At 42.3% G+C, this 26,940-nt stretch overlaps 1 protein-coding gene across 7 annotated transcripts in view; it reads left to right on the top strand.

Moving 5' to 3' along the window:
* The window catches only part of FBXO38 (F-box protein 38), a 55,704-nt gene extending 28,764 nt beyond the window's left edge, over positions 1–26,940 (top strand). For 4 of the 7 annotated variants that reach the window (XM_079771746.1, XM_079771747.1, XM_079771748.1 and 1 more), the window contains 12 exons: positions 1,541–1,683; positions 2,517–2,724; positions 6,512–6,631; positions 8,289–8,468; positions 9,959–10,687; positions 17,276–17,376; positions 17,587–17,689; positions 21,353–21,519; positions 22,746–22,891; positions 23,509–23,612; positions 24,091–24,204; positions 25,921–26,938. In XM_079771746.1, coding sequence (XP_079627872.1) covers positions 1,541–1,683; positions 2,517–2,724; positions 6,512–6,631; positions 8,289–8,468; positions 9,959–10,687; positions 17,276–17,376; positions 17,587–17,689; positions 21,353–21,519; positions 22,746–22,891; positions 23,509–23,612; positions 24,091–24,204; positions 25,921–26,099 — 2,294 coding nt within the window. In that variant the 3' untranslated portion in view covers positions 26,100–26,938. Of the gene's footprint in view, positions 1–1,540; positions 1,684–2,516; positions 2,725–6,511; positions 6,632–8,288; positions 8,469–9,958; positions 10,688–17,275; positions 17,377–17,586; positions 17,690–21,352; positions 21,520–22,745; positions 22,892–23,508; positions 23,613–24,090; positions 24,205–25,920 lie in introns of all 7 variants that reach the window. The other 3 variants (XM_079771750.1, XM_079771752.1, XM_079771751.1) reach the window with 3 other exon arrangements.

Consider the following 26,940-nt stretch of genomic DNA (forward strand, 5'->3'; position numbering starts at 1 on the left):
TAGCATTGAAAATGATTTATATATACAAAAGGATCCTGCTATGTATGCAGTCCGGTAGCTTGTCTTTTGTACTAAGAATGTTTTGAGAGTTTTCCAAATCAAGCATATTCAGTTCTTCATTCTTTTAAAAGCTGCATAATGTTCTATTAAATTAATGCACCAATATTTCTTTAACTAGTGTCCCACTGTTGAATAGGTATGTAGGTTGTTGAGTGGATCACGTTTAAATCCAAGCTAACTTGGTTATACATTAATGATTCCCACAGTGAAATTAAGTAACGAACATCATAGTTTACTAGAAGCCCGGTGCACGAAATTCGTGCACGGCGGGGGGTTGTCCCTCAGCGCAGCCTGTACCCTCTCCAATCTGGGACTCCTGGAGGGATGTCCGACTGCCCGTTTAGGCTCGATCCTGGTGGGATCGGGCCTAAACGGGCAGTCGGACATCCCTCTCACAATCCAGGACTGCTGGCTCCCAACTGCTTGCCTGCCTGCCTTCCTGATTGCCCCTAACCGCTTCTGCCTGCCAGCCTGATCACCCCCTAACCATTCCGCTGCCAGCCTGTTTGCCCCCAACTTCCCTTCTCTGCCAGCCTGGTCACCCCTAATTGCCCTCTCCTGCAGGGTTGATCATCTCCAACTGCCCTCTCCTGCTGGCCATCTTGTAGTGGCCGTCTTGTGTCCACATGGGGGCAGGATCTTTGACCACATGGGGGCAGCTATATTGTGTGTTGCAGTGATGATCAATCTGTATATTACTCTTTTATTAGATAGGATAGAGGCCTGGTGCACGGGTGGGGGCCAGCTGGTTTGCCCTGAAGGGTGTCACAGATAAGGGTGGGGGTTCCCTTGGGGTGTGGGCGGCTTGAGCGAGGGGCCTGTGGTGGTTTGCAGGCCGGCCACGCCTCCTGACAACCCAAGGGGAGGCCCTGGTATCTGGAATTTATTTTCCTTCTACAATTGAAACTTTGTAGCCTGGGGCGACAGCCATTTCTGGGGCGGCAGCCATTTCTGTGGCAGTTAATTCACCTTCTACAATTGAAACTTTGTAGCCTTAAGCGGGTGAGCCTGGCCAGGGTGTGTGGAAAGCTTTGCTTCCCCTGTTGCCGCCGGCAACCCTGGCCTGCTCTCTCAAGCTCCATTCTGCCGCCATTTGTTTGAATTTGTTTACCTTCTATAATTGAAACTTTGTAGCTTGAGTGGAGGCTTAGGCCTGCAATGGCTATGGAAAGCTTGGCTTGCTCTGTTACCTGGGAAACCTTGCTCTCTATGGCTGTAGCCATCTTGGATTGGGGTTAATTTGCATACTCGCCCTGATTGGTTGGTGGGCGTGGCTTGGTTGGTGGGTGTGGCTTTATGTAGCGGAGTGATGGTTAATTTGCATATTACCATTTTATTAGAGAGGATAGTTACCAAGTTGTAGAGATAAGAGAAAAATTATTTAAAGAAACCAGATTTGAAAGTCTTTGTGACCTATAGCAAAATTCATCAGTAATGGAGAAAGTGTTGCTTAAATTCTCTCTGGCCATTTCATCAACAGATCACTCAAGATGGACACGATTGGTTGATATCAACTTAGTGCGGTGCCATGCTTTGAAGCTGGACTCCTTCGGCCAGTTTATTGAATTATTGCCGAGCCTGGAGTTTATTTCACTGGACCAGATGTTTCGTGAACCACCCAAAGTAAGTCATATTTGAGAGAATTTTTGTTCAGTTATTTTGGTACCCAAAGAAGAAAACAAAACAAGTGTTTTCTTCCTAATAATATGCCTTTACAGTGTTATAATTGGACTTTTTACTGCCAGAATCAGTGAAGGCATAAAAGTCAGAATAATGCATGGCCTCTTTCTTGTAAATGAGTATTAAGGGGTCTCTAGAAGAGGGGAAGAAAAAGTAAGTGGAAAAGCTATCTTCATCTCTTCTATAAACTGAAGATATGATAAGAGCGAAGACAGAAATTTGGGCTAATACAAATTATTACTCATACTAATTAGTTGGGAGATTAAATCTCTAATCTTGAACTCAAAATATAAATGAGGATACGAATTTATTTGGAAATGTCTTATTTTGCTGCTGTCTTTTTTAGTTGGTTGTATATCCTGGGAAATTTGAGATTGCCCAGTTGAACAAAATGTTATTTTAAAACTGCTTAACAAATAAAATTTATACTCTCACCATAAAAAAAAATTAATGCTTCAACTAAGTATGTTCTGTCTTGTCAGTTCTTAATGGTTACATTCCCACTGTTTAGTCAGTGGGATTTGAGGTCAGAACATTGGGTTTCAAGTCTCAGCTGTACCTCTTATTGGTCATGTGCTGTTGGGCAGCTCTCTTCCCATCATGCATCTCATCTGAAAATCAAGCATAATAACAATTTATCTTGCTTGAAGTGTTGTGAGCCTTAAATGAATTCTTGTATGTGTATGTAAAAGCACTTCATAAATAAAATGCTATATAAGTATTCTTATGTAGAGATGAAATAAGGGATATAACGTGTGGTTTTGTCTTAACCTTAGGGCTGTGCTCGAGTTGGTCTGAGTGCAGGCACTGGAATTGGGGTGTCCTCAGCCCTTGTCAGCAACCAGAACTCTAACAACGACAATGATAACAATGCCCAGAATAATGCCAACATCCATGACAACAATCATCATCCAGATGACTCAGATGAGGAGAATGACTTCCGGCAGGATCTACAACCAGGAGAGCAGCAGTTTGCAGCCGACGGTAACCCAGATCTTTTGTGAGCTCCAGATAGAGATGATTTTTACTTTGGATCATACTTCTCTGACTCTATTCTGTCCTTCCCTCCATTTCACTTTTGTCACTTTACACATTAGGGTCCGAGTTGACACGGTAAATGAAGGGGTGGATGAAATTTGCCTGTCTGCTTGCTTGTTTCAAGTTCTCCATGTAATGCCTCTTGTCCACAGAATCTGTAAGGCTACTTACAAAATGGGAAGGACTTGTAGATGCCATGGGAAGTAGGGTTCAATGCTCCTTTGAGGCCTGGCTTAACTGAGATTTAACTTTCAGGATTTGGGCAAAAGAGCAATTCTTAATGTGTCACTGAACAATAGAGGTGGAATATTCAGCTTGTACATCCCCAGAGCTGAGAAAAAGAAATACTAGTGATGTAGTTGACATTGTGTTGGGCATCTTTCACATACCTTTTATCTTTAAGTCTTCGGAACCATCCAGCAAATTAAGTACATGAACTAATAAAGACCTATTGGATTTTGCTTATGTAATTTTCCTTCCAATTCTTTAACCTTTTGCACTCGGTTGTCGAGTGTGACCGTTATTGAATGTATCAATAATTTGAAATATAAAAAAATCCAAATAAATAAGTTTGTATGAAAAGAAACTCCAGTTTTTTATTCTACTGCCGCGCTTTGTAAAATCTGGGGTATTTAAAAAATTAAATCCCGAGTAGAATAAAGGAATCGAGAAAAAAGCAAGCGAGTGCAAAGGGTTAATATTGACTAAACACTTGCTGTGTGCCAACCCATGTGTTAGTAGGCTTCATCTGCCCCTCTGTTGGTGAGTGAGGATAGAGTGAAATTATTTTTTCCACTTTCCCAATTGACCCTTAAGAAATAGAGAAAAGCCCTAGCTGGTTTGGCTCAATTCTGCTTACGGGCATATGCCAGGTTTGTAGGCTCAATCCCCAGTAGGAGGCACGCAGGAGGCAGCCAATCAATGATTCTCTCTCATCATTGATATTTCTGTCTATTTCTCTTTCCCTCTCCCTTCCTCTCTGAAATCAATAAAAAATATATTAAAAAAAAAAAGAGAAAAGAACTAGGGAAGAATCTCTTCTAGCCATCTATCTCTTGCCCCCTCACCCATTCTTATGGGCACAGTAATTTATGAGAACAAAGAGCCCTGATGGTATGTAACTGCTTTGATAATGAAAGCATACTGTGTATAGAGCATGACTTCCTTTAGGGTCACTCTTTTGTATGCAGCCCCTCATCTAGGAATCATCTGTAGACATTGTCTTCCCTTTCCCACCTCACACATTCTCTACAGAACTCTCCATTTTGATTCTTGAAAGTCAACAGTGACCCTTAGCAAAAGCTAGTAGTCATTTCTCTACTTTCATCTTAGTTGACATCTCAGCAGCATTTGTCATTGTTGCCCACTTCTACCTTCCTGAGCTATTATTTTCTCTTGTCATCTCTGAAACCATTTTCCTGGTTTTCCTCCTATCTCATTGGACATGCCTGTTCAGTTTCCTTTCCTTGCACCATTTGCTCTATTCCACATTTCTTCTTGATCTCACTAAACATTTTTTTCTACATGAGCTCATTCAGTCTCATGGCTTCTATACCAACTAATGAATTCTAAACCTTTTGTGCCAGCCTCGATCTTCCTACTTTTTGAAATATTGCAGTTATATCTGGCTTTATCCGTTTTATTTCCACCTAAGTACTCTTAGACATTTCAAACCTACAGCTAAATATCTGCCACCGCCCCTGTCCCCCCCACCGCCCCCCCCCAAAAAAAAAAGTACAGAGCAGAAGGTGCTAGGAGCTAAGGAGAGGGAGTGAGGTGAGATTAGGTATTATCTCTTTTGCATTGTGGTCCCTGAGTGTCATCATACTGGTCACTGGCACCAGGATCTGGACTTCAGAGAACACAGACCATTCATGGGAAACTGACAGCAGCTGTAGTACAGAACCACCCACACCCTCTGAAACCAGTTGTGGTTGGAGTTAGTTTACCTGACAGATTCTAGACTCCACACTGTGTTTGATTTAAGAGAGAACAATGGAACTCAAATATACTGACATAGAAACTTAAGCTTTTAGTTTGTGTGGAACTTACACACAAACCAAATAGTTGAGGTACAGTCTTGTCAAATCAGAGATCTTGTGATTTTGTACTGTGAAAGACTAAGCAATTAAAAAAAAAAGTGTCACAAAGATTAAAAATTAAAAAGGATCAATGAGAATTAGTTGGCATGACTAACATTGATGCTTCAACTCTAGGTGCAAATTTAGCATTATTTGTAAAGTTAGATTAAAATTTGGATTGACATGTTTACTTTCCTTAATGTAGAATTTTAAAACTTTGCACACATGGGCCTCTAATGAGTTTTAGACCAACCCCAGAATGAAGCAAAGCCATCCACTCTTTATCACCCTGTTGTATTTAGCTTCATTAGCTTGCATTAACTCGGTTTGTCTCTTTAAGGAGATTCTTTCAGGAACCAGATTCTCTTTCGGTTTTTTTCATCTAACTCAAATGGTTGGATGGCTGATTTCTCAGCAGTAGTTATTGAACATCTTAAGCATTGAGGATATAGTGATGAACAGGGTGGACATCCGCCCTTCTCTGAGTTGAGCCTGAGCTGTAAAGGTGTAGGATAGTATTGGTATTATCTTGACTCAAACTGAGATCAGGCACACAGGTTTAGGGATTAAGGGAGTACTGGATTGAGTGCCCTGAATACTGACTTGAAGGATTTGGATTTAATTTTAAAAAGCTAGCAAAGCCAGCAATTTTTTATTTAGGGTCCTCTTAGAAAAGTGATCATTTTATCTTAAGGCTGGTAAACTGATTGAAACTTTAGTACTTATAGTAAACTGATTGAAGCTTAGCAGTCTGAAGTTGTTCACTGTGCTTATCCTCTGGAAAAAATATAAAAGTACACATTCTTATTTATTGACTAGAGGCCTGGTGCACAGAATCGTGCACCGGTGGGGTCCCTCGGCCTGGCCTGCACCCTCTAGCAATCCGGGACCCCTCAGGGGATGTTGGATAGCTGATTTCAGCCCAATCCCTGCAGGCCCGATCCAGACAGGAGGGAGCCCGATCCTGTGCGTTGAGCGGCTGGCCCCTTGTGGTCAGTGCACATCATAGCAACCGGTTGTTCGGTTGCTTAGGCTTTTATATATATAGATAGGCACTAGTAACTGTAGTGAAGACTTTGTTGCAAATTAAATATTTGAGTACTATTAAAATGTCAATAATGTACTTAGTGTATTTGTTAGTAATCCTTGCCACACATTAGCCAAAAATGATACCAGAGGCTCTAGGGAGTAGGAAAGGAAACACAATTTGAGCTTGCCTACCCAGAACATCCTGGATTAGCTGGCAGGTACTATGAAACTAATTGCTTATAAGATGATCCTAAGGTCTTCCAGTAGGTGGCTCTTCCTACCTTAAAGCAAATAGCTTAGAGGGAGACAAACAGTTGCCTGGTATAGCCATCTCTGATAGCATCTTCAGGAATGAAAATGGTGTTTTCTCTCAGCTGTGTGCCTTTGTCCTTGCTTTCATCTTACAGTGATGGACTTTCTTCACCAAGTGATCCCTCCTCTCCTACAGAACAGTTGGCCACTTCTTGTTAATGTTAATATAGTGAAGCACAATTTTATGATATTTTTCCAAAGTGGGCCTAATAATCAGGGGCGTGTTTATATCTCAGGGGTGCCCTGTTTGGGCTGCCTTTGTGGTTTTCTTAGACCTTTTCTGGTTTGACTTTGTTTATTTTTTATTTAAGCATTGAATGAGATGGAAGACATGGTGCAAGAAGATGGAGAGGTGATGGCTGAGAGTGGACATGAGACTCCAGCTCACAGTCAGGCAGTTCTTCCTGTGGATGTTGATGAGGAACAAGCAGGTAACAATGTGACTTCCCACAGTCATGGTAGTAAAAACTAGGGCCTGACTAATGAAGTAAAACACTAAGAATGGTTAATTTAAAAAAAATTTTTTTTTTTACATTACGGCTAATGATCTGTTATATCCTATTTATTATTGAGGACTATATTTGTGTTCTCCTTGCTACTTGTATATATATTTTACTGAAGTTTGCTCTTAATTTTTTGTAACTGTGACAGCAACTTTATTGGCATATGCCCCGTGTGTGTGTGTGTGTGTGTGTGTGTGTGTGTGTGTGTAGAGAAAGAAAGCACTCAAATTGTTGATGGGAAAATAAATAACCTGACTAAATATTTTGCTTCTCCTCTCCCTTCATTTTGGTGTTGAGGGGAAGCAGTGGAGAGTTGACCTGGTTTAGTAAATAGGTCAAGATCTAATCTTTTGTTCTGGTTGACTTATGGCAGGCTATAGTCAAAGGCCCTTAAAGATGACCTAATACCATCCATTTTGCAGTAGCAAAACTAATATTCCTCCACAAGTTTGAAAGTTTTTGCCCACTCAGCCAATGAGCAAGGGACAGAATTGAGATTATAACTAAAATTATTTCACTTCTGATCTATTGGAAGGCTACCTTGTCTTTGAGTTGAAAATATGTTTACCCTGTTTTAAGTGTCTTACAGTCAGTCACTTAACTAATATTGAGTGCCTATTCTTTGCCAGGAATTATACAATATTAACAGGAAAAAGATAGGTGAGGTTCCTTGGAGCTTACATTTTATTGATGGAGCGAATATCAGTCACTCTCCCAAGAAAATTGGCTCATAGAAGCTAAAGGTTTACTGTGTGTAGTGCCAAGCAGATTAAACATTCTTTACATACCTGTAAATATTCAACCAAACTGTAATGGTGCATCTAGCCTTTAGGTGCATCCAATGAGATAATCTTTATTCCGTTAAAGAATGCAGAGAGTCCCATACGTGTCTGACGTTCATCTTCATTTCCTTTACCTTCTTTGTACATTTGCAAAATTGGAAAAACAGACTATTTTAAAAATGATTATCATGACTGTTATTTTGATTATATTAGCATAACTTATATGACTTTTTCTTTTCTTGTTAATTCTCACCTGAGGATGTTTTTTCCATTGCTTTTCATAGAGATAGGGAGAGAGAGGTGGAGGGAGGGAGGGGGAGAAAGAGAGAGAAACATCAATGCTGAGGGAGACACATGGACTGGTTAACTCCCATATGCACCCCAGCTGTGGGTCGGAGTGAACCTGAAACCCAGGTAAGTGCCCTTGACCAGGAATTGAATCCAAGACCCTTTGGTGTATGGGCCGATGTTGTAACCATTGGGAAACACTGGCGAGGGCGGCTTACGTGACATTTTCAAATAGTGAAGATCCTGGAGGGAGAGGCCATATAATCTGTTTTAATTTGTCTTTAGAAATGTATAAAGTTTTTGACATGTTAATCATACTTAATGTTTATATAATGCTTTAGAGTTAAAGTGCTTTCACAGTGTCTCATCCTAGTGTATATCCCATTAAAATGAGTGATAAGGGAGGCTTCATAGAACCAAAGCATGTGTGTGAGCCCAGGTTCCTGGAAACAATACTTAGAATGAGAGCTTTTCTTGGGCAAAAACATAACTTACGCCTGTGCTTTTTGTTTTAGGACCCAGTGGTCTTCAGCGTGTAGTAAAACCAACTCCAATTACTGTTCATGATTCAGAGAGTGATGATGAGGAAGATAGTCTAGAGCTCCAAGAAGTCTGGATTCCTAAGAATGGTACTCGGCGTTACTCTGAGCGGGAAGAAAAAAAGAGAGAGTCAGAGCAATCCAGGGAATTGTCAGGTGAGAGATTTTGTCATGCCCTGACCTACTAGTGAGAGTCATGAGAACCGACACACATGGCCTTTATTTATATAAGATGTCCCACCATGGCTTGGGTGCAGTTCACATTTCCTTACGAAATGTGACAGGAGCAGGAAAGGCAGTAGCCCAAGTGAGAGTGTAATCCGGGTGTGCTATCTAGGGTGAGTGGAGCACAACAAAAACATTGTGGAGTCAGGGCTCCGGGAACAGAAGACGTGAGGACTGTGACTCCTAAGGCTTTTAGGAAGTGGCGATGTCAGGGGGTTAGGTGTTAGAGAGAGCTTAGTCAGTGAGCCATCCAGAGCAATGAACACACAGACATTCCCCAGCTCATAACCTGTCCAGTTGTGCTTAGTGAATGTTGGTGGCTGGTTTGGTGCTTGGGGAATCCTTTTAAATATGTTCCTATAATCCCCTGCCTCTTTTCAAATCTGGTCCACAGCCTTCTGCCATTTGCTTTACCAGAAAACTGTAATTCTCTTAACGTTTAGGTTCTTACTTCTTCCTTGTCTTTCCTTCCACCTTGTTTCTCAGAACCATATGCTTACCACTTTCAGCAAAGGATGAGGTTTTAAAAATTCTCCACTCGTTTTTTCTTGGGTACTCTCTTCTTTATATGTTTGAATGCTTAGTTCATTATACATTTAACACAAAACCTGAAATAAATATACACTTCTGTGTACGGAAAGCTCAGTTCTTTAGACTTGGGAAATTTACTCACCATTGACTAATCACACAATTCTTATTTTATGCCTTTTAAGAAATTCAGATATCTTTACACTGTGGTTGAAATGAGCTTTAATAGAAACTGAAATTAGTAATGTGACCAGCTGGTTAACTTATGTTTCCTAGAAAGTTCAGTTTCTGAATGTAGAAACTAGATCTTCTGCCAGCCTGATAAAACATGATTTGTTTTTATGTGCCCTTTATATAGTCATTGAGCCTTACTGTGCCTCAGGAACTGTTAGATGCCATGAGGGATAGAAATGAGTAAGGCATGATCTCTCTGGGGAACCTCTAGTCTGGTTGAAGTGTCAGGTCGGAAACATGTATAATAATACCACAGGGAATGTATTACAGTGGTGTGGGGGTGGGGGTGCAGAACAGATTGAACAGAGGTCCAAGGCTGAAGAATTGGTGAGAACAAAGGCCCTGAGGGAATAAGGCAGGGGTATAGTTGGGGAAAAGTTTGGGCTGGGGTATAGAATGTATACAGAGGGGAGAAGAATAGAAGGTAAGTATGGAATCAGATCATACTGAGCCTTGAAGGCTGAGCTGAGGAGTATAAACCTGGAAAGCACTAGGGAGCCATAGAGAATTTTTTAGTAACTGAGTGATGTGGTCACCATTATACTTTAGGAAAATCAGTGTACGTTGTTTCCTGTTCCAAATTTATTCTTGCCTTTTGTCCAGAATTTGTACTGAAATCTTTTCTTTTCCTTGGGCCATTCTTCTTTTTCTATAAGCAGTAAGTGGAAAAGGCAAGACTCCACTTCGAAAGAGGTACAACTCCCATCAGATGGGCCAATCGAAGCAGTTTCCCCTCGAGGAAAGCAGCTGTGAGAAAGGCTGTCAGGTCACCAGTGAGCAGATCAAAGCCGATATGAAAGCAGCTAGGGATATTCCTGAAAAGAAAAAAAACAAGGATGTGTATCCCAGCTGCAGCAGCACCTCCGCCAGCACAGTGGGAAACTCCAGCTCACTCAGCACTGCTTCTCAAAGCCCTGACTGTGTAAGGACAGTGAACAGCAGCGGGTCTTCCGAGCCTAGCCCTACAGAAGTGGATGTGTCCAGGCAGTGTGTCTGCTCCCCTGCTGGGTCAGAGGACTCCATGGAGGAGGGAGATGCAGAGAGTTCTGTCTGCCCCAGATGCTGCTGTCACAGGCCCCAGGAATCCCAAAGGAGAACTAGCAGGTGTTCTGATGAGGAACGTCCTTCAACCAGCCGAGCCTGTGTTGTGAATGGCCCGGATGGTACGAGATCCGCCTTTTCCTTTAGGACTCTGCCACAAGGGGGGTCTTCAGGCCCAGCACATGATGAGAGGACTAATGGGAGTGGCTCTGGGGCTACAGGTGAGGACAGGAGGGGGAGCTCCCAGCCTGAGAGCTGTGACGTGCAGTCTAATGAAGACTACCCTCGGAGGCCCCTAACAAGGGCCAGGAGCAGACTCTCCCATGTACCGCTGGTATCTGAGTCAGGTATGACAATACTGCCAGGACTAGCAATTGCAGGTTAGGACTGGAGAAGGACATTAGCTCATTCCATACGTTTTCCTACATAAATCCAGTGGGGCAAACTGAATTCTATGTTGGTGTTCTGGGATCCTACAGATTTTGAGCTAATTTTCAGCAGTGATGGAGGGAGGGGAGGGTGTGTAAAACAGCTTGTAAAGCATCCAACCCAGAAAAACTCAAGAAGTTGTTTCTGAGAAAAAAGTATTATGTGTATATTACCCTAAACACAACACTGATTCTGATGTGTAAGCTCCAATAGATAACCTCTACTGCCATCCCATGCTTAGGGAAGTCTTACTGTGGGTGAAGTTTTGAACCTTAGCCAGAAGTTGCTGGGGCTGTGGGAACATGTATGGATATACCCCTATATCTGCCTCTGTAGTTACCTAGTAATTTTTTCTGAAGTGTAGTTTTGTTTCTAGTTACATTTGCCAGGATATAAGCAGGTAAGTAATTTAGCTGAGGATTATTTTGGTAAAGTTATAATCAAACATATATGTATATAATTTCATTAATATTTACAATGTGAACACTAATGGGTGGGGTGAGCACATTTCTTAGTCATAATTGTATTTATATCAGACCTTATTTTTAAGTTACCTCTGTCTTTATTAAGTCATGTGTACCTATCAATGAATCCTAATATATAAAAACCCAGGGTCCGTAACGACTGACTGAAGGCTCGACCGGAAGTCATACCTGCAGTCAGTGCTGGGTTGCCACCGCTGCAGGTGTGATGACCCAGCACTTACTGCCAAGGGGGCTGTGGATCAGGCCCAGAGAGAGGCCCGAAGAGAGAGGCAGGGTCTGATCCACAGCCTCCATAGCAGCTGTTGATCACCTGTTGCCTCTCTCTTTCTCTCTGGGCTTCTCCAGCAGCCACGCCTCTGCCTCTCTGATCAGGCCCAGAAATAGGCCCGGAGATGCTGACTGGCATAGAAACCGACAAATCAGAATCAAATCTGGGTGAATGTGAGGAGCCAATGGCTACCTAGGAGGTGGAGCTTTTGATGCTGACTGGCATAAAAACCAATCAATCAGAACCAAATTGGCCGGCAGGGGAGGGCAATTGGGGTCGAGATCAGGCCAGCAGGGGAGGGCAGTTAGGGGTGATCAGGCAGGCAGAGGCAGTTAGGGGCAATCAGGCTGGCAGGGGAGAGCAGTTGGGGGCAAAATCAGGCTGCCAGGGGAGGGCAGTTGGGGGCAACCAGGCCGGCAGTGGGGGGCAAGATCAGAGCAGTTGGGGGCAACCAGGCTGGCAGGGGAGGGCAGTTGGGGGCAAGATCAGGCCAGCAGGGGAGGGCAGTTAGGGGTGATCAGGTAGTTAGAGGCAGTTAGGGGCGATCAGGCCGGCAGGAGAGAGCAGTTAGGGGCAAGATCAGGCCGGCAGGGGAGGGCCGTTGGGGGTAAGATCAGGCCAGTAGGGGAGGGAAGTTGGGGGCAACCAGGCTGGCAGGGGAGGGCAATTGGGGGCGAGATCAGGCCAGCAGGGGAGGTCGTTGGCAACCAGGCCTGCAGGGGAGGGCAGTTGGGGGTGAGATCAGGCCAGCGGGGGAGGGCAGTTAGGGGTGATCAGGTAGGCAGAGGCAGTTGGGGGCGAGATCAGGCCGGCAGGGGAGGGCAGTTAGGGGCGATCAGGCAGGCAGAGAGGTTAGGGCCGATCAGGCAGGCAGAGGGGTTAGGGGCAATCAGGCAAGCAGGCAGGTGAGCAGTTAGGAGCCAGCAGTCCCAGCCTCCCTCCATGCACGAATTTCGTGCACCGGGCAACTAGTAATAATATATTTTAATTTTATTCAAGTTTCCCTCAATTTAAAAATCTTACAATCCCCCGCAAGACATAGAGTTGATTTTTATATACTAAGTAGACCTGATTGCATCATGTGGAATTAAACGAACAAAAATAAGCTTTTACAAGATAAATATGAGAACTTAATTATGTGCTAATTCTCATAGTAGCATAAACTCATATTAAAACATATATAGTATATGAGTTTTATTTGAAGATTTCATTATGCTTTGCAAAAACTAGTTCAGTCATATGATGAAAATACTTTTTCCTGGCTTGAATTTTAAATGCTTTATGATATTTTTTTAAGCATAATGGAATTTACCATTTTAACCATTTTGAAGTATGTAGTTCATTGGCATTAAGTGTGTTCATATGTTTGCAAACATCATCAGCATCCATCTGAACTTTTCATCATTCGGAACAGAAATTCTGTGCCCATACACAGAAACATCCCATACACAGCAACTCCCCATTAAACAGAAACTCCCCATTAGGACACTTTTGTTGTTCGCTTTTTTTCATTTGTAAAGTCAGATCTATGTGTTTACTTTTATGGTTTTTTTCCCTTTGTTTTTATGCTATGGAAGGCCTTTCCAACAACTATTTCAAATAATTGTTCACATCTCTGCATTTTTTTATTCATTTTTTGTTTATTATTTTAATTCTTTATTTTAATCTGTGGGAAATAACTTGATATTTTATTTCAAACTGTCACCAGGTTGTGTCAGTACTATTTATTGACATCCATTCTCGTGTCACTATTTTGAAATGCTCTTTTGTCTCTTTGATACACATAAGTTTTTCTCTGGGCATTCAATTCTATTCCATTGCTCTCCTCTTTCATTATTTTTTTGTCAAAATTTCCTTGCCTAGTCATATTTTATCATTTACTTTATAGAGTTGTATTTTAAAATAATTTTGTTAAGCTCTAAAAGCAAATCTTGTTTTGGTTTGGATTTCTGACCATTTTGGAGGTTTTGGTTTGTTTTATTTTTGTTTTTAACATAGATCCTTTATATTAACCATAGGGAGATAGGGGGCTTTGACTTCTTTTTTGTTTTGTGTTCTGCTATCACTCTTACTGTTTCCTTCTGACTTGTTTTGTGACTGGAACTTTTTCTTAGGTTAAATAATTCCCAAGAATTAAAAAAAAAAAAAGATTTCTTGCAGCGCATTTTACTTTTTTAAGTAAATTACATTTGTTATCTTGTTATTTTGTTTTTATTTGAGAAGACTTCTTGTGTATGTAGCTGATGTGTAAATAGTAGGTTAATTATTTTCTAATATTTTTTACACACAATATAAATGTCCATTTACTTTTTTTTTAAAATTTAAGTTCTTTATTGTTGAAAGTATTACATATGTGTCCTTTGATCTCCCCTCGGACGCTCCCACCCCCACCACCTGCCCTCGTCCCCATACTGTCTGTGTCCATTGGTTATGCTTATATACATGCATACAAGTCCTTTGGTTGATTACTTACTTGCAATAACAGTTTTCTGGAGAAGTGTCAAAGTGCTGCTTTTAATACTATCCAGATCTTTTGGAAAGGAAAACAAGTTATTTGGATGGCTTTCATCTTATTTTTAATCTAGTACGTTTTTTATATCTACCAGCCATCATACTTTAAAAGTTTTAAGGAGAAAAAAATCCAACTCATAAAGGTACAAACTTGATTGAGTGTTATGGATTTTTTAAAAATTACTTTAAAGAAAACATTTGAGTTTTTTATTTAGTTTTCAATTTATGACCTTATGTAGTGTTAAAACTATGTTAGAAGCTAATATAGTTATTTGTCTTGTGAATTCCTATTTTGATAATAAAAGCCTCTAAGTTTTTTTTAGCCTCATTGTATAATACTTTATAAAATAAATATCATAAAAATAACTAATTGGATTGTCAAAGAATAACATTTAGGATTGATATGGTGTGGTTCTCATAAAATACTAACTTCTTTCCTTGACACTTAACACTGGATTGGTTAGCTTTAGCAAGCCAGTTGTGTTTCTGTATCACCTTCTAACCTAATGTTAACTGTACTATGTTGTAATTTCGTGTTTTACTGTCTTTCCAATACACTATGAGCTCTATGAGGGCAGGGACAATGTCTGCTTGTTCGCTATTATATGCCCAGCTTCTAGAATAATGGGGCTCAGTGAATAATTGTGAACTTAATCAGTGGTAGGAACCATCATTTGAGGTATGTTGGTACTGGTGGATCAGCGATTTTTAACCAGTGTGCTGCAAGAATTTTTAAAATAAGCAATACCTATTTAGTCAGGGACACTGACCTCTTTTCCCTAAGATTGTCAAATTAAAATTGACAACAACCAACACAATAGCCATCTAGTGTGAATGAATCAGAATTATACCCATTATTTTTGTCAGCAAAAAATACATTTTTGGTGTGCTGCAGAATTTTAGGTATTTGTGTGTGCCATAAGATGAGTAAGGTTGGAAATTGCTGTGATGTATGTATGAATTCACTAACAGTTGTCCCTAAACGAAGCAAGTGGCATAAGAAAATAACAGGGTGAACTCTGTTTTCCTTATACATTGGGAAGCCTTTGTTTTTCAAGGTTATCGGTATATAAAATGTGATTTAGTTTTGTAACTTTTCTTAGAAAACATAAGCAGTCAATGTGGGCACTCTGGAGAGCAGGAAATTTAACTTTGAACCATATATTCTAATGAACTAAAGGGGAGGGGAGAGAGCAATCCAGGAAGGTGAGAGTTTGAAAATTGGATTGTGAACAGAGAATGCTAATAGAAAATTCTGCTCTGAACACCGTCACAAAGGAATGGAAGCAGACGTGCTTTTTGTATGTTGGTTCCTTTTCATTTTTGTGGTATGGGGAGAGGGAACTAGGACCTATTGTTGGTTGTAACAAGTGTGTGAATTTTATCTATTACGTGAAATATGCTGCCTTTAGAAGGTGCCTTGTTAATGAAGATAATTAGATTTTGCACGAAGTTCTTACAGGAATACTGTGGGAAGCGGCCTTCACTGGGTTGCCTAGATCAATAGTTTTTATGTTTTTTCCAGAACCCCTGGGCTTTGCTTGGGTTCAGGGTCATTTTAGGAAGTTTGATGGGTAGAAAGAACTCTTGGGTTCCCTTTTAAGCTTCATCCAAAGCAGCTTATTTCAGTTTTGCATGGTGAAATTTCCCAAAGGTTTCAGATAATGGAGGAAAGGTTCTGGTATGTAAAAAACACACACTTGGACTAACTCTTTAGCAGGGGTCCTCAAACTTTTTAAACAGGGGGCCAGTTTTCACTGTCCCTCAGACCCTTGGAGGGCCGGACTATAGTTTAAAAAAAACTATGAACAAATTCCTATGCACACTGCACATATCTTATTTTGAAGTAAAAAAACAAAACGGCAAAAACACCCGCTTGTGGCCCATGGGCCGTAGTTTGAGGACACTTGCTTTAGAGTTCCCATCTAACCCCAAGCCTTTGGGAATTTGCAACATTTGCACATTGTTTCCCTATCTTTCTTAGGAATCTTTCATGTCTGAAGTTGAAGAATTACCAAGTGAAGTGTTGTAGTCTAATAGTGGTGTGTGAAAGAGCAATATGGTAGGATTTCATTCGTGAAGCTCAGTCTGTCTTCATCCGTGTCGGCTCTGCTACAGAATGCATATCAAAAATAAAGACTGACTTTCCGAGTCTTGTTTAGAATATATATGTGCTTGATAAGTTTTAGAGATGAATTTAGAACTTGTATTTAAAATCATATTTGCTTTGCAAATTAAACAACGTTTTATAACAATACTAGCAAATGAGTTAGGGCCTTACCAACTAGGGTTTGGGAGATAAAGAATTACAAGTTTTCTAACATAGTGATTGGCACTAGATTACCTGAGTTTTGCTCCTGGTTCCACCAGTTACACCTTCACAAGCTTCCCATGTCACAGTTTCTTAATTTGTAAAATAAGGAGAATAATAAATCTATCTCAAAAGGCTGTTGTAAGAAACCCTTAGAAAAGTGCCTGACACAGAGAAGGTGCTCAGTAAATATTTGCTGTCATTATTATTCCACTAACGTACCTCTAATGGCAGCAGCTGCCAACCTTTCGGCCCTCATGGACCACTAGTGGTCTGTGGACCACCGGTTGGCGACTGCTGCTCTAATGCATTCATTCATTCAATGAATGCTGAGTGCCATTCATTCAATAAATGTTCATTTTAGCTCATTGCTAATAGCTGACATTAGTACAAAAATGAAATAAGGCAGTAATATTGCCTTCAAAGAGCTTTTAGTTTAAATAGAGAAACAAAACAGGTTTGGGAATCCAGGTGATTTGTTAGAGCAGGTAGCATTTGAGATGGTCTTTTCAGGGAAGAGTAGTATTTTCAAAAGTGAAGTCTGGAAAGTTGTTCTGGGCAGATGGAGCTAGAATGGTTAATAGTGTCAGAGGCATTGGCAATGGGAGATGACTTGGATAATATGAAATAAAACGGAACAGGTGGAGCCAAAGCATAGCTGCAAATGTCAGGCATTGAAATGCATCTATTAAGCCGTAGTCGAGAACTTACAGTTGTTTAGCAGGAAACTGGTGAGTTTAATCCACCAATAATATTTCAGATGACTTGAGTGACTAGAGATGGGAATGTTCCTTAGATTGTCAGAATGCCCCAGGGATGAAAAGGACACTGTGTTTGAGGTAATGGAGGGCGATCTGTTTGGGAACAGTCACTTGGAAATAGTGGTCTGACTGTATTCCATTGGGGACCATGTTCCTCTCGCTTTTTCTAGAGGTTGCTAAAACAAAGCCACGGCATACCATGAAGCGGAAGCGGACAGCAGATAAGTCCACCAGTACCAGTGATCCTGTGATTGAGGATGACCATGTGCAGGTGAAGAAAAAGCCCTCCCTTACCTTTCAGGCCAGCCAAGGTCCTGAATAATGTAAAGGAACTAAATTTTCCATCTCTATATACTTTTTTTTACTCTAAATAGAAGGAATTGGTAATAATGGCTTCTCACTTGTGCCAATGAAAACATTTAAGTTTTCCAAAGGAAGTACAGAAAAAGACATCTAACTTAAAAAATTTTCTCCTCCATAGGTCCTTGTGTTAAAGTCCAAAAATCTTGTTGGAGTCACTATGACCAACTGTGGAATCACAGATCTGGTGCTAAAAGACTGTCCCAAGATGATGTTCATCCATGGTATGTATTTGGGCCCATGTCATACAAGAGCATCATGAAGGAGTTTAAAGAATTAAGGACTAATAAAGGAATCGTTATGTTGGATTATATCTAATTCTGACCTTATTCTGTAGTTCTCACATAATTACTCAATAATATTTGTGAGGGGCCTGTCTCTGCCATTTGCTAGCTTTGTGATGTTGGACATGTTTTGTGTGTGTTTGGGGGGAAGCGGTAACTGGGCCTTAAGTGCCTAACTGCTCTGGAGTTGGTTGACATGATTAAACATAACCTCAGTTCATGGCATATTGTCATTATTCCAAGCCCTGCTTGTTTTGTAGTCTCACGTGCCCTGCCCCTCTTTGCCAATCCCATCAGCTCCCTTCATTTATGCTTGTGTATTTAATACATACCCTTGCATGTATTTGCTTATATATATGTTTATCTCTGAAAAAATAGTAGGGTATTACTTTGTATGAGCTTTTAAAATTCTAGGTACATAATATGTCCTTTACATGATCTGCTTATTTTTCCATTCCACTCAAAATTATATTTTTGATACCTATCCATGTAAAATTATGAGGCTCTGACTCGTCTCTTGCCATGGGACAGTTATATATTCTCTGTGGGTTTTTTTCCCCCCAGTATGTGAAGTATGCATGATTATGCTTACCTTATAAAGCACTTATGAAGGTTAAATGCAGTGATTGATATGTGGGTATGCATATGTACATAACATATACACATACAGTAGAGGGTCTGACCTCTAGTAAAAGCCTAATGTTAATTTCTATTATATTAGTATTACAAAGAAAATAATTAGGGTCTTTCTTTTCTTTGCACTTCTTCTGTAATACTGATAGTAAACAGAACAAGAAAATCCTTACCAAACATTTTGTCATAAACTAGGAGAATCTTAGAAAGGAAAAATAAAACATTTAAACACTTAACTACTCTCTTGAATTCTAGAAAATACCAGACCTGGGAACCCTAGATTCATTTTCACCCTTAAGAGGTGGTACTTTTCTCTGTTCCAACCAATGAGGTCTTAAAACATCTAATCGTATATAATAAAAGAGTAATATGCTAAATGTCCGGTCGTCTGGTCAGCCATTTAACCAATCAAAGTATAATATGCTAATTATATGCTAAGGCCACTCAACCGCTCAATATGACGTGCACGACTACCAGGGGGCAGATGCTCCGACCGGTAGGTGAGCTTGCTGCTGGGGTCCAGCCAATCGGGACTGAATGATATGGGCTGGACACACCCTGGAGCCCTCCCACAGTCCCACGGCTCTCCCTGGCCCCGATTGTGCACCAGTGGGGTCCCTCAGCCTGGCCTGCGCCCTCTCGCAACCTAGGACCCCTCGGGAGATGTCGGAGAGCTGGTTTCGGCCTGATGTTAGAACAACTGGTCGCTCTGATGCACACTGACCACCAGGGTGGGGAGACACTCAACGCAGGAGCTGCCCCCTGGTGGTTAGTGCACTCCCACATGGGGAGTGCTGCTCAGCCAGCAGCCAGGCTCATGGCTGACAAGTGCAGCAGCAGTGGTGGGAGCCTCTCCTGCCTCTGTGGCAGTAGGATATCCCCTGAGGGCTCCTGGACTGCGAGAGGGTGCAGGCAGGGCTGAGGGACACGACTCCCCCCGTCCCCCCCCCCCCCCCCAGTGCACTAATTTGTGCACCTTGAAAGGAACTGTGTGCCGCAAGGCTGCAGTAGGCACAGGGGCAGGTCTTGGCCCATCCTCTGCGCCCCTAACTGGCCCCTCCCACCATGGCCCCTGTTCCCCTGTCTGCTGGCAGCCCTGCTCCCACCGACTCCAATCTCACACACTGACAGCACCGGCCCCGCTCGCACCTGCTCATGGTGCAGAGCCATTGGGGCCGGTTCCAGCAGGGGAGGTGGAGAAGCCCTGAGGGGCGATCAGGGCTGGCAGCCGCACTGGGCACCCGCTGACGGCGCCGAGCTATTGGGGCCAGCAGCAGGTGCGCGTGCTGGGTGGGACCGCGATGCACAGGAGCAAAGAATTTTCAGTAACCACCACAGGCTCGCCCCAATGATAGCAACCAGTGCCCCGCCTTGGCCTGGTGCCTGCCCCGCCCCACCTGCTTCACCACCCTACTGCGGCCAATCAATGCCCACCATGGTACGTGCGCCTCCCCCCCCCCCCCCCCCCTGGTCAGCGCACGTCATAGCAACTGGTTCAGTAGTTCTGTTCAGTCTATTTGCATATTAGGATATATATATTGTAGTATTCTCCTGAAATAGAATAGGAGCCCTTTAAAAGCTCAGAAGATCATAACAGCAGGGGAACCCAGCCTAGTTTAAGACAGCAATGCTTGCAGCTCTGAGGTCTGAGAATCTACCTCTTAACCCTTTTTCTCTGGGGGTTGACTTCTCATTCCCTTTTCTACTGTGAGTGCTCTGAGAATCTGACTGGTTTTCTCTTCACTTGACTCTCCCTGTATCTTCTTTGAACTAGTGATGGATCACATGACTTTCAGGCTCAGCCTTTTGCCCTTAAACCAAATAGTTCTTCAGCTCCTGGGACAGAGGACCTTAGATTAGTAGCTCAGTCCCTAGACACCAGCTAAGTTATGGCGGCTGAGATGACTAAGTGAGATTAGAACCGACCTAGCCCTGTCTGGGTTTACAGCAGATGACCATTGAACCCTTATCACCATCTAGTCCTCTTTCTGTCTTTCCTCCTTTCCTGTCCTGTCATGTCACAGAAGGAGGAAATGAGTCTGAAAGGCTGGAGACTTGCTCATTGCTCAAACATCAAGTTTGTTACAGGGCCAGATTGCTCAGGACGATGATGACATTTTGGTCAAAAGCGTTATAGAAGATGCCCTTAAAGAGTTAAGATCAGGCATATCAGCCTTATAGTTTTATAGTGTATCTCTTGAGTTGGACCAGGTTTAAATCTGGGATAAAATGGAACAGATTGAAATTTGAGATTGGAAAAAGGAACTAGATTTTTTTCAGCGTGGCATACTATTTTATCCCTGTACTGTTGGTTATGATAGCCAACGGCCACGTGTGACTGTCAAACACTTGAACTGTGGCTAGTGCTGGAGGAACTGAGTTGTTCATTTTAGTTCATTTAAATTTAAATAGCTGCAGGTGGCTAGTGGTCCAGCTTTAGATCAACATATACAAATATTTCTGGGTCTTTTAAGGTTCTACTTTTTTACCTGCAGTAGGAGTTAAAATCAACTCTTCTCATTTTCTGTGGGTGACTGTAAGGTAATAAATTATTCCAGGTTTATATGATCATTACCCTTAATATTTTGGAATTTAATAATCCCATCATTCATTCTTTTCCGTAAATGTTTCCTGAATAATTCCTGTTTATGCAACTCATTCTATGGGTCTTAAGATTCCTTGCCAGTAAACTCTTAGATAGAAAAAGGTACCTTAACATCCCTATAGCATATATATGAGTGACCACGTTCTTTTAAACAGGATGGAATCACATTTTTAAATGATTGTGATAACTGTCAGTTGTACTCTGTGACATTACGTGACCTTTGTTAAAGATGTTTATTACATCTGTGGTATTTTATGCTAAGGGAGTTGGGCCAATCCTCCAAAGATGATGCCAAGTAGGCCATACATTGCTCTATTACTTTGCATAAATTATTTGTAGAGCTTACCATTGTTTTCATTTTGTAGCTACCAGGTGCAGGGTGCTGAAACATTTAAAAGTAGAAAATGCACCACTTGTAAACCGATTTGACTATGCACAATGCAAGAAACTGAACATGGATCAGGTACTAGACCAGATACTACGGATGCCTCCTGAGAGAAACCGCATCATATACCTACGCCCAATGCAGCAGGTACCAAGCTCGGCCCCTTTTTGATGACACATGTATTGCAGTGGTATTTTTTCTTAGTCTTCAACTTTTGTGTATTTGGCATGTTCATATGCTCAACCCACAGAGATGATTCTTTAGATTCTACAGAGTTCTTTTAACCTAGCTAGAAGACTTTGCCGATCTTCACTTATGCTTCTCTGCTAGATTTCTGTGGATTTTTAGCAAGTTCTATGATGAGGGCAGTTATTACTCAACACGACTGTTTTCAGACTGCCTGATTCAAATCCTAGTTCACTGACCTGTAGCTGATTACTTAACTTCTGTCTTAGTTCTATCTGTAAAAGTAGAATAAAAACCTAATTCTTGTGATGGTTAATTCAGATGTGTGAAGTGCTGAGCAGTTGCTGGCATGTAGTAGCAATCATTATTATGAAGAGTAAGCTTTTTATTGTACCTATATGAAATTATGGATGTTAGCTGAACCTATCATTTCATAATATTCATAAACCAAGCCCAACATGCTGTGTGCCTGAAATTTATACAGTGATGTGTGTCAGTTATTTCTCTATAAAACAAAAAATAAAGTGAACATTATATGTAAGACTGTGCTCAATGCCTAAAGAAAGCTGAAAGGAATCATTAGTCAGTGTCAGAGTCTAGCCCCAGAAGAGATATTTGAACAAACAAACCACTTGTTGAGTGGTCTCTAATATTCCGGGCCTGAAAAAGACACTTCCCTGAAGTCTTTTTGAGAAGGAGGTAGGCGTGAATATCACTAAGATGGCAGATGGGATTTCATAAGGAGAGGTGAGGAAGAGGCATTCTGTGAGAAGAAAGCAATGTGAACACAGGCTGCGAGGGGCAGGCAGCTGGAATAGGCCTCAGCCAGACTGAATAGGGCATCTGGTACTGCACACTCAGTCTATGATGCAATCAATACTTGAGCCTGTGGAGGACATATTCAGAATGTAGGTTCCTGGGATCAGTTACCTAATTCTGGATTCTCTGATTAATAGGCATTTATTTAACGAAGAAATGTAAGTTGCTGAGCTTGCAAGACAGAAGAATTTGCTAAGCATCACCCCCAGCATGGCAAGCTATGTTCAGGGCTGAATGTGATACTTGATTTTCAAATGAGCCAGAGATTTTAAAATGTAGGTCCCAGGAAAGATTGTCCAATCTTTAGGAGATAGAGTTCTAAGGAATTCTGTTCCTGGGCCCACAGCTTGCTCTGCTCTCTTCCATAGGTGGACACACTGACGCTGGAGCAGAAGCTATTTAGTGGTCCCTACCCCTACCACATCTGTATTATTCATGAGTTCAGTAACCCTCCCAATGTGCGGAACAAGGTGCGCATTCGCAGCTGGATGGACACCATAGCAAACATCAATCAGTAAGTAACCGTGGCACCCAGTCTCTTCAGTCATTCCTGTTGCGAGGGCGGGCCATGGGAACAAGTCCTAGTTATTCTTTATTTTAAATGATCTCATGGGGCTTTTTAGGCGCTGAAGCATGAAATGTAAAGTGAGAAACTGAGCGAAAGAGGACTTAAATTAGAAAGCATACATGTGTATCTGCAGCTTTTTATTTTCAAATGTAAAAAAAATTCCAAGAACAGACTGTACATGAATATTTGACTTCATTTCTTTAACCCTAGGGCATGGAAAAAGAGGTCAGATTAAAAATCTTAAAACTGATGTTTTACATCATCAGAAAATTAGACTTTTTAGGCATTTGATATATAAACATTAAGTACCACACACAAGCTATTTGATTGGAGAGTGATTTCTTTACCTGATATGATTTTGAAGATAGTAAAGTTTTTTTGACCTGACTAGATATGTATTCTCTAGTTTGAGTGTACCCATCTTCCGTTAGGTATTTAATATTTAATTTTTGAGATGTCCATTAGAATCTAGGCCTGGCACAATTTTGACAGTTCCTTCCTACCCCACATCTCAACATTATTTCGTTTTATAATTTTTGTTTGATTTTTCTTGTTGCCTACAGAGAGCTCATTAAGTATGAATTCTTCCCCGAAGCCACACGAACTGAAGATGACTTGAAGAAGTACCCCAAGTACCCCTGGGGCCGAGATATCTATACTTTAGAAGGTGAGCAGTTAAATGGTTGGGAAGCTAAAGAGCTGTTCACTAACTGCATGGAGAGGCATGCCTTAGGGAAGATGGGAATGGGAGCCTTACAGTTAGGCAGAATGATGGGGGCTTTGAATGTCTGCAGGTAGCAGGAACCAGGTACAAGTCTGAGTCTTTACCATCCCTAAAGTAATCAGAAACTGGGTGGAGACAAAGAGTAGAAGAAAATTGAAACTTGCTACAGTTTGAGAGTTGGAAGTGACTTGAGGGCACCTGTTTTAACTTCTTTATTTTATACATATAGAGAGAAAAATACTGAGGCTTAATGAAAGCAAAGGGTGAGCAAGATCCCATGACCAAGCTGGAGCAAAACCAGAACCGGTCCAATGCTTTTCAGCCAGGAGGGACAGAGGCACATTCCGCTCTGCCTGCAGAATGCTGCGTGTTGCCCTGTCTGCCTCCGCAGCAGTAGCACTGTTCATCTGTCTCCTTCCAGGGGTTGTGGATGGCGCTCCGTATTCCATGATTTCTGACTTCCCCTGGTTGAGATCACTACGGGCAGCAGAACCCAACAGCTTCGCCAGATACGATTTCGAAGATGATGAAGAAAGTAATTATGACCTGGCTTGATTTGTATTCGCTGGTTTGAGCGTGTCCTGCTGTGTTAGATACTTACAGATTGTTTGAGAGTTGGGAGCCGTGTGGCTGTTGAATCACTTCCCATATAAATGTTTTCATCTGTTTTCTGTTATTGCTTGGTTTTCTCCCAGCAATAAATAATCTTACTAGGGATCTCTGAAGGTAGGTGGGAAGGTTTCCTTCAGACAGATTTTTCTACCTAGATTTTTTATTACCTGTTTATAATGTTGTTACTCCTTATTGTCAACTATATTGTTTCAAATGTGTTCCCGTCACACTATTCTTCTGCTCCTTACGAGCAGCTCCTTGTTAGGTAGCATGTAGGAACTTATGATTTAGACTGGTGGCCCAGTGCTTGAAATTCGTGCATGGGGTCTGGTGGGGGGGCATGCGGGAGGTCCCTGGCCTGCACCCTCTCCAATCTGGGACCCCTCGGGGAATGTCCAACTGCTGGTTTAGGCCCAATACCTGCAGTCGGACATCTCTCTCGCAATCCGGGACTGCTGACTCCTAACCGCTCACCTGCCTGCTGGCCTGCTCGCCCTCATTACCCTCCCTCCCCCGTTGGCCTGATCGCCCCCAACTGCCCCCCCTGCCAGCCTGATCGCCCCAACTGCGCCCCCCCCTGCCGGCCTGCTCAACCCCTACTGCCCTCCCCTCCTGGCCTAATTGCCCCTAACCACCTCTGTCTCGGCCCCGCCACCATGGCTTTGTCTGGAATGACTTCCAGAAGATCTCCTGGTATAATTAGCATATTACCCTTTTATTAGTATAGATAGAGGCCTGGTGCACGGGTGGGGGCTGGATGGTCTGCCCTGAAGGGGGTCTCAGATCAGGGTGGGGTCCCTTGGTGGGCAGGGCTGGCCTGGGCGTTTGCGTAGCTAGCCTGGGTGAGGAGCTGATGGCCATTTGCAGGCTGGCCACATCCCCATCAGGGTGAGGGTCCCTGCTGGGGGCGGGGTGGGCCTGGGCAAGGGGCTGATGGCCGTTTGCAGGCTGCCATGCCCCCATCAGGGTGAGGTCCCCGGCCTGGGCAAGGGGCTGAGGGCTGTTTGCAGGCTGGCTATGCCCCCATTGGGGTGAGGGTCCCCGCTGGGGTTGTGGCTGGCCTGGGCGAAGGGCTAAGGACTTTCAGGCTGGCCACATCCCCTTCAGGGTGGGATTCCCTGCTGGGGGGCGTGGCTGGTCTGGGCCTGGGGCTGAGGGCCGTTTGGGGGTGGTTTGCAGGCTGGCCAAGCCCCCAGCTTTGTCCCGAAGGTCTCTGGAAGGTCTCCCGGTCTAATTAGCATATTACTCTTTTATTAGTATAGATGGAGATGTTCAGGAGAGGCAAGAGGGGCTTGAAGGACATTTGGAATGAAGTCCTAGTTGTTAGCATACTAGAATATCTACTTGTAGGATGTTTTCAAAAACTAATTGATGAGTAAATGGGTTTTAAAAGCTCCATGTACATCTGTGACTGACTTAGTCTCTCTGGGGCATTTCCACCCTGGCCTTTAATCATGTGTGCTGTCTTAGCATCAAATGAGGCATGTAACTAAACTGACGGGGGCCCAGTCCATGAGCTGTACCTTTCTCAATGGCAGTGCATGGCCGTATAGAGGCACATCTCATGGACCAGCTTAATCGAGCGGCTTTCCAAATGCATCTGATGATAATGTTTCCCCTTTTCTTTCTAATTTCCAAGGCACCATCTATGCTCCTCGCAGGAAAGGGCAGCTGTCAGCAGACATCTGTATGGAGACCATCGGAGAAGAAATTTCAGAGATGCGTCAGATGAAGAAGGGGGTGTTTCAGCGAGTGGTGGCAATTTTTATCCACTACTGTGATGTCAATGGAGAGCCGGTCGAAGATGATTACATTTGACTGGTCCCTCCTATTTCCCTGCTATTCTGGCAGAGCCAGGGGCCGTGCAGCTGCCTGAGAGGCCCCGGGGACTCGGGACTGCGGCTCAGTGTGTTACAGGAAATGCATAAGGAACACTGAAGTTGTATACGAAGATTTGTACATACGGAGCTATACAACGACACTTCCTGAGTACCAACTTTATATCATATGTTTATACAGCTTAATTTAAAAGTTCATTTTAATGAAGGCAGATCATTGGAAGGAGTTCATTTTCTTGACTTAGTTTATAAAGTCACTGGCTGAGCCTCCATTTACTGTATTCTTCATAATCACTGTCACCCCCTTAAATCTGTGCCTTTTCTTCTCGAGCGAAGCAGTTTGAGTAAATCTGTTGAAGAGTCTTTGTGTCTGGTGTGCTTTTTTTTTGTTACTATTAAGCTGAAACCCTATAGTCAGAGGTGGCTACACATTTCTGTACAAAATTGTGGTTCTTTTTTTCTTGGTATTATAGTTGCCATATTTCTTAAAATCAAGTAAAAAGACTCATGAGTTTATAAAACAACTGAGTTTGGAGAGAGAAATGGAAAAGTTTCCAAAGCATTTCTAATTATTTATTTCCACATTCAATTGTGTACATGCTTTATCTTGAATATAAAAATAAAAGTTTACTAAAAACTTCTTTCTTGCCTTGGACCTGACTCCCTCTTTGTTAAGAAAAATAGCAAATACCATGCAGAGAAGGAATGTGCTTTAAACTGAAGGTCTGGGGGAGACATCTTAGAAACTTTTCACGTAGTCATGTACTGCATAATGATGTTTCAGTCCCAGCAAGCCACGTGTGCACTGGTGGTCCCATAAG

This window comes from Cnephaeus nilssonii (genome assembly GCF_951640355.1).
Source record: "Cnephaeus nilssonii genome assembly, chromosome: 5".
In the NCBI taxonomy this organism is placed as follows: Eukaryota; Metazoa; Chordata; class Mammalia; order Chiroptera; family Vespertilionidae; genus Cnephaeus; species Cnephaeus nilssonii.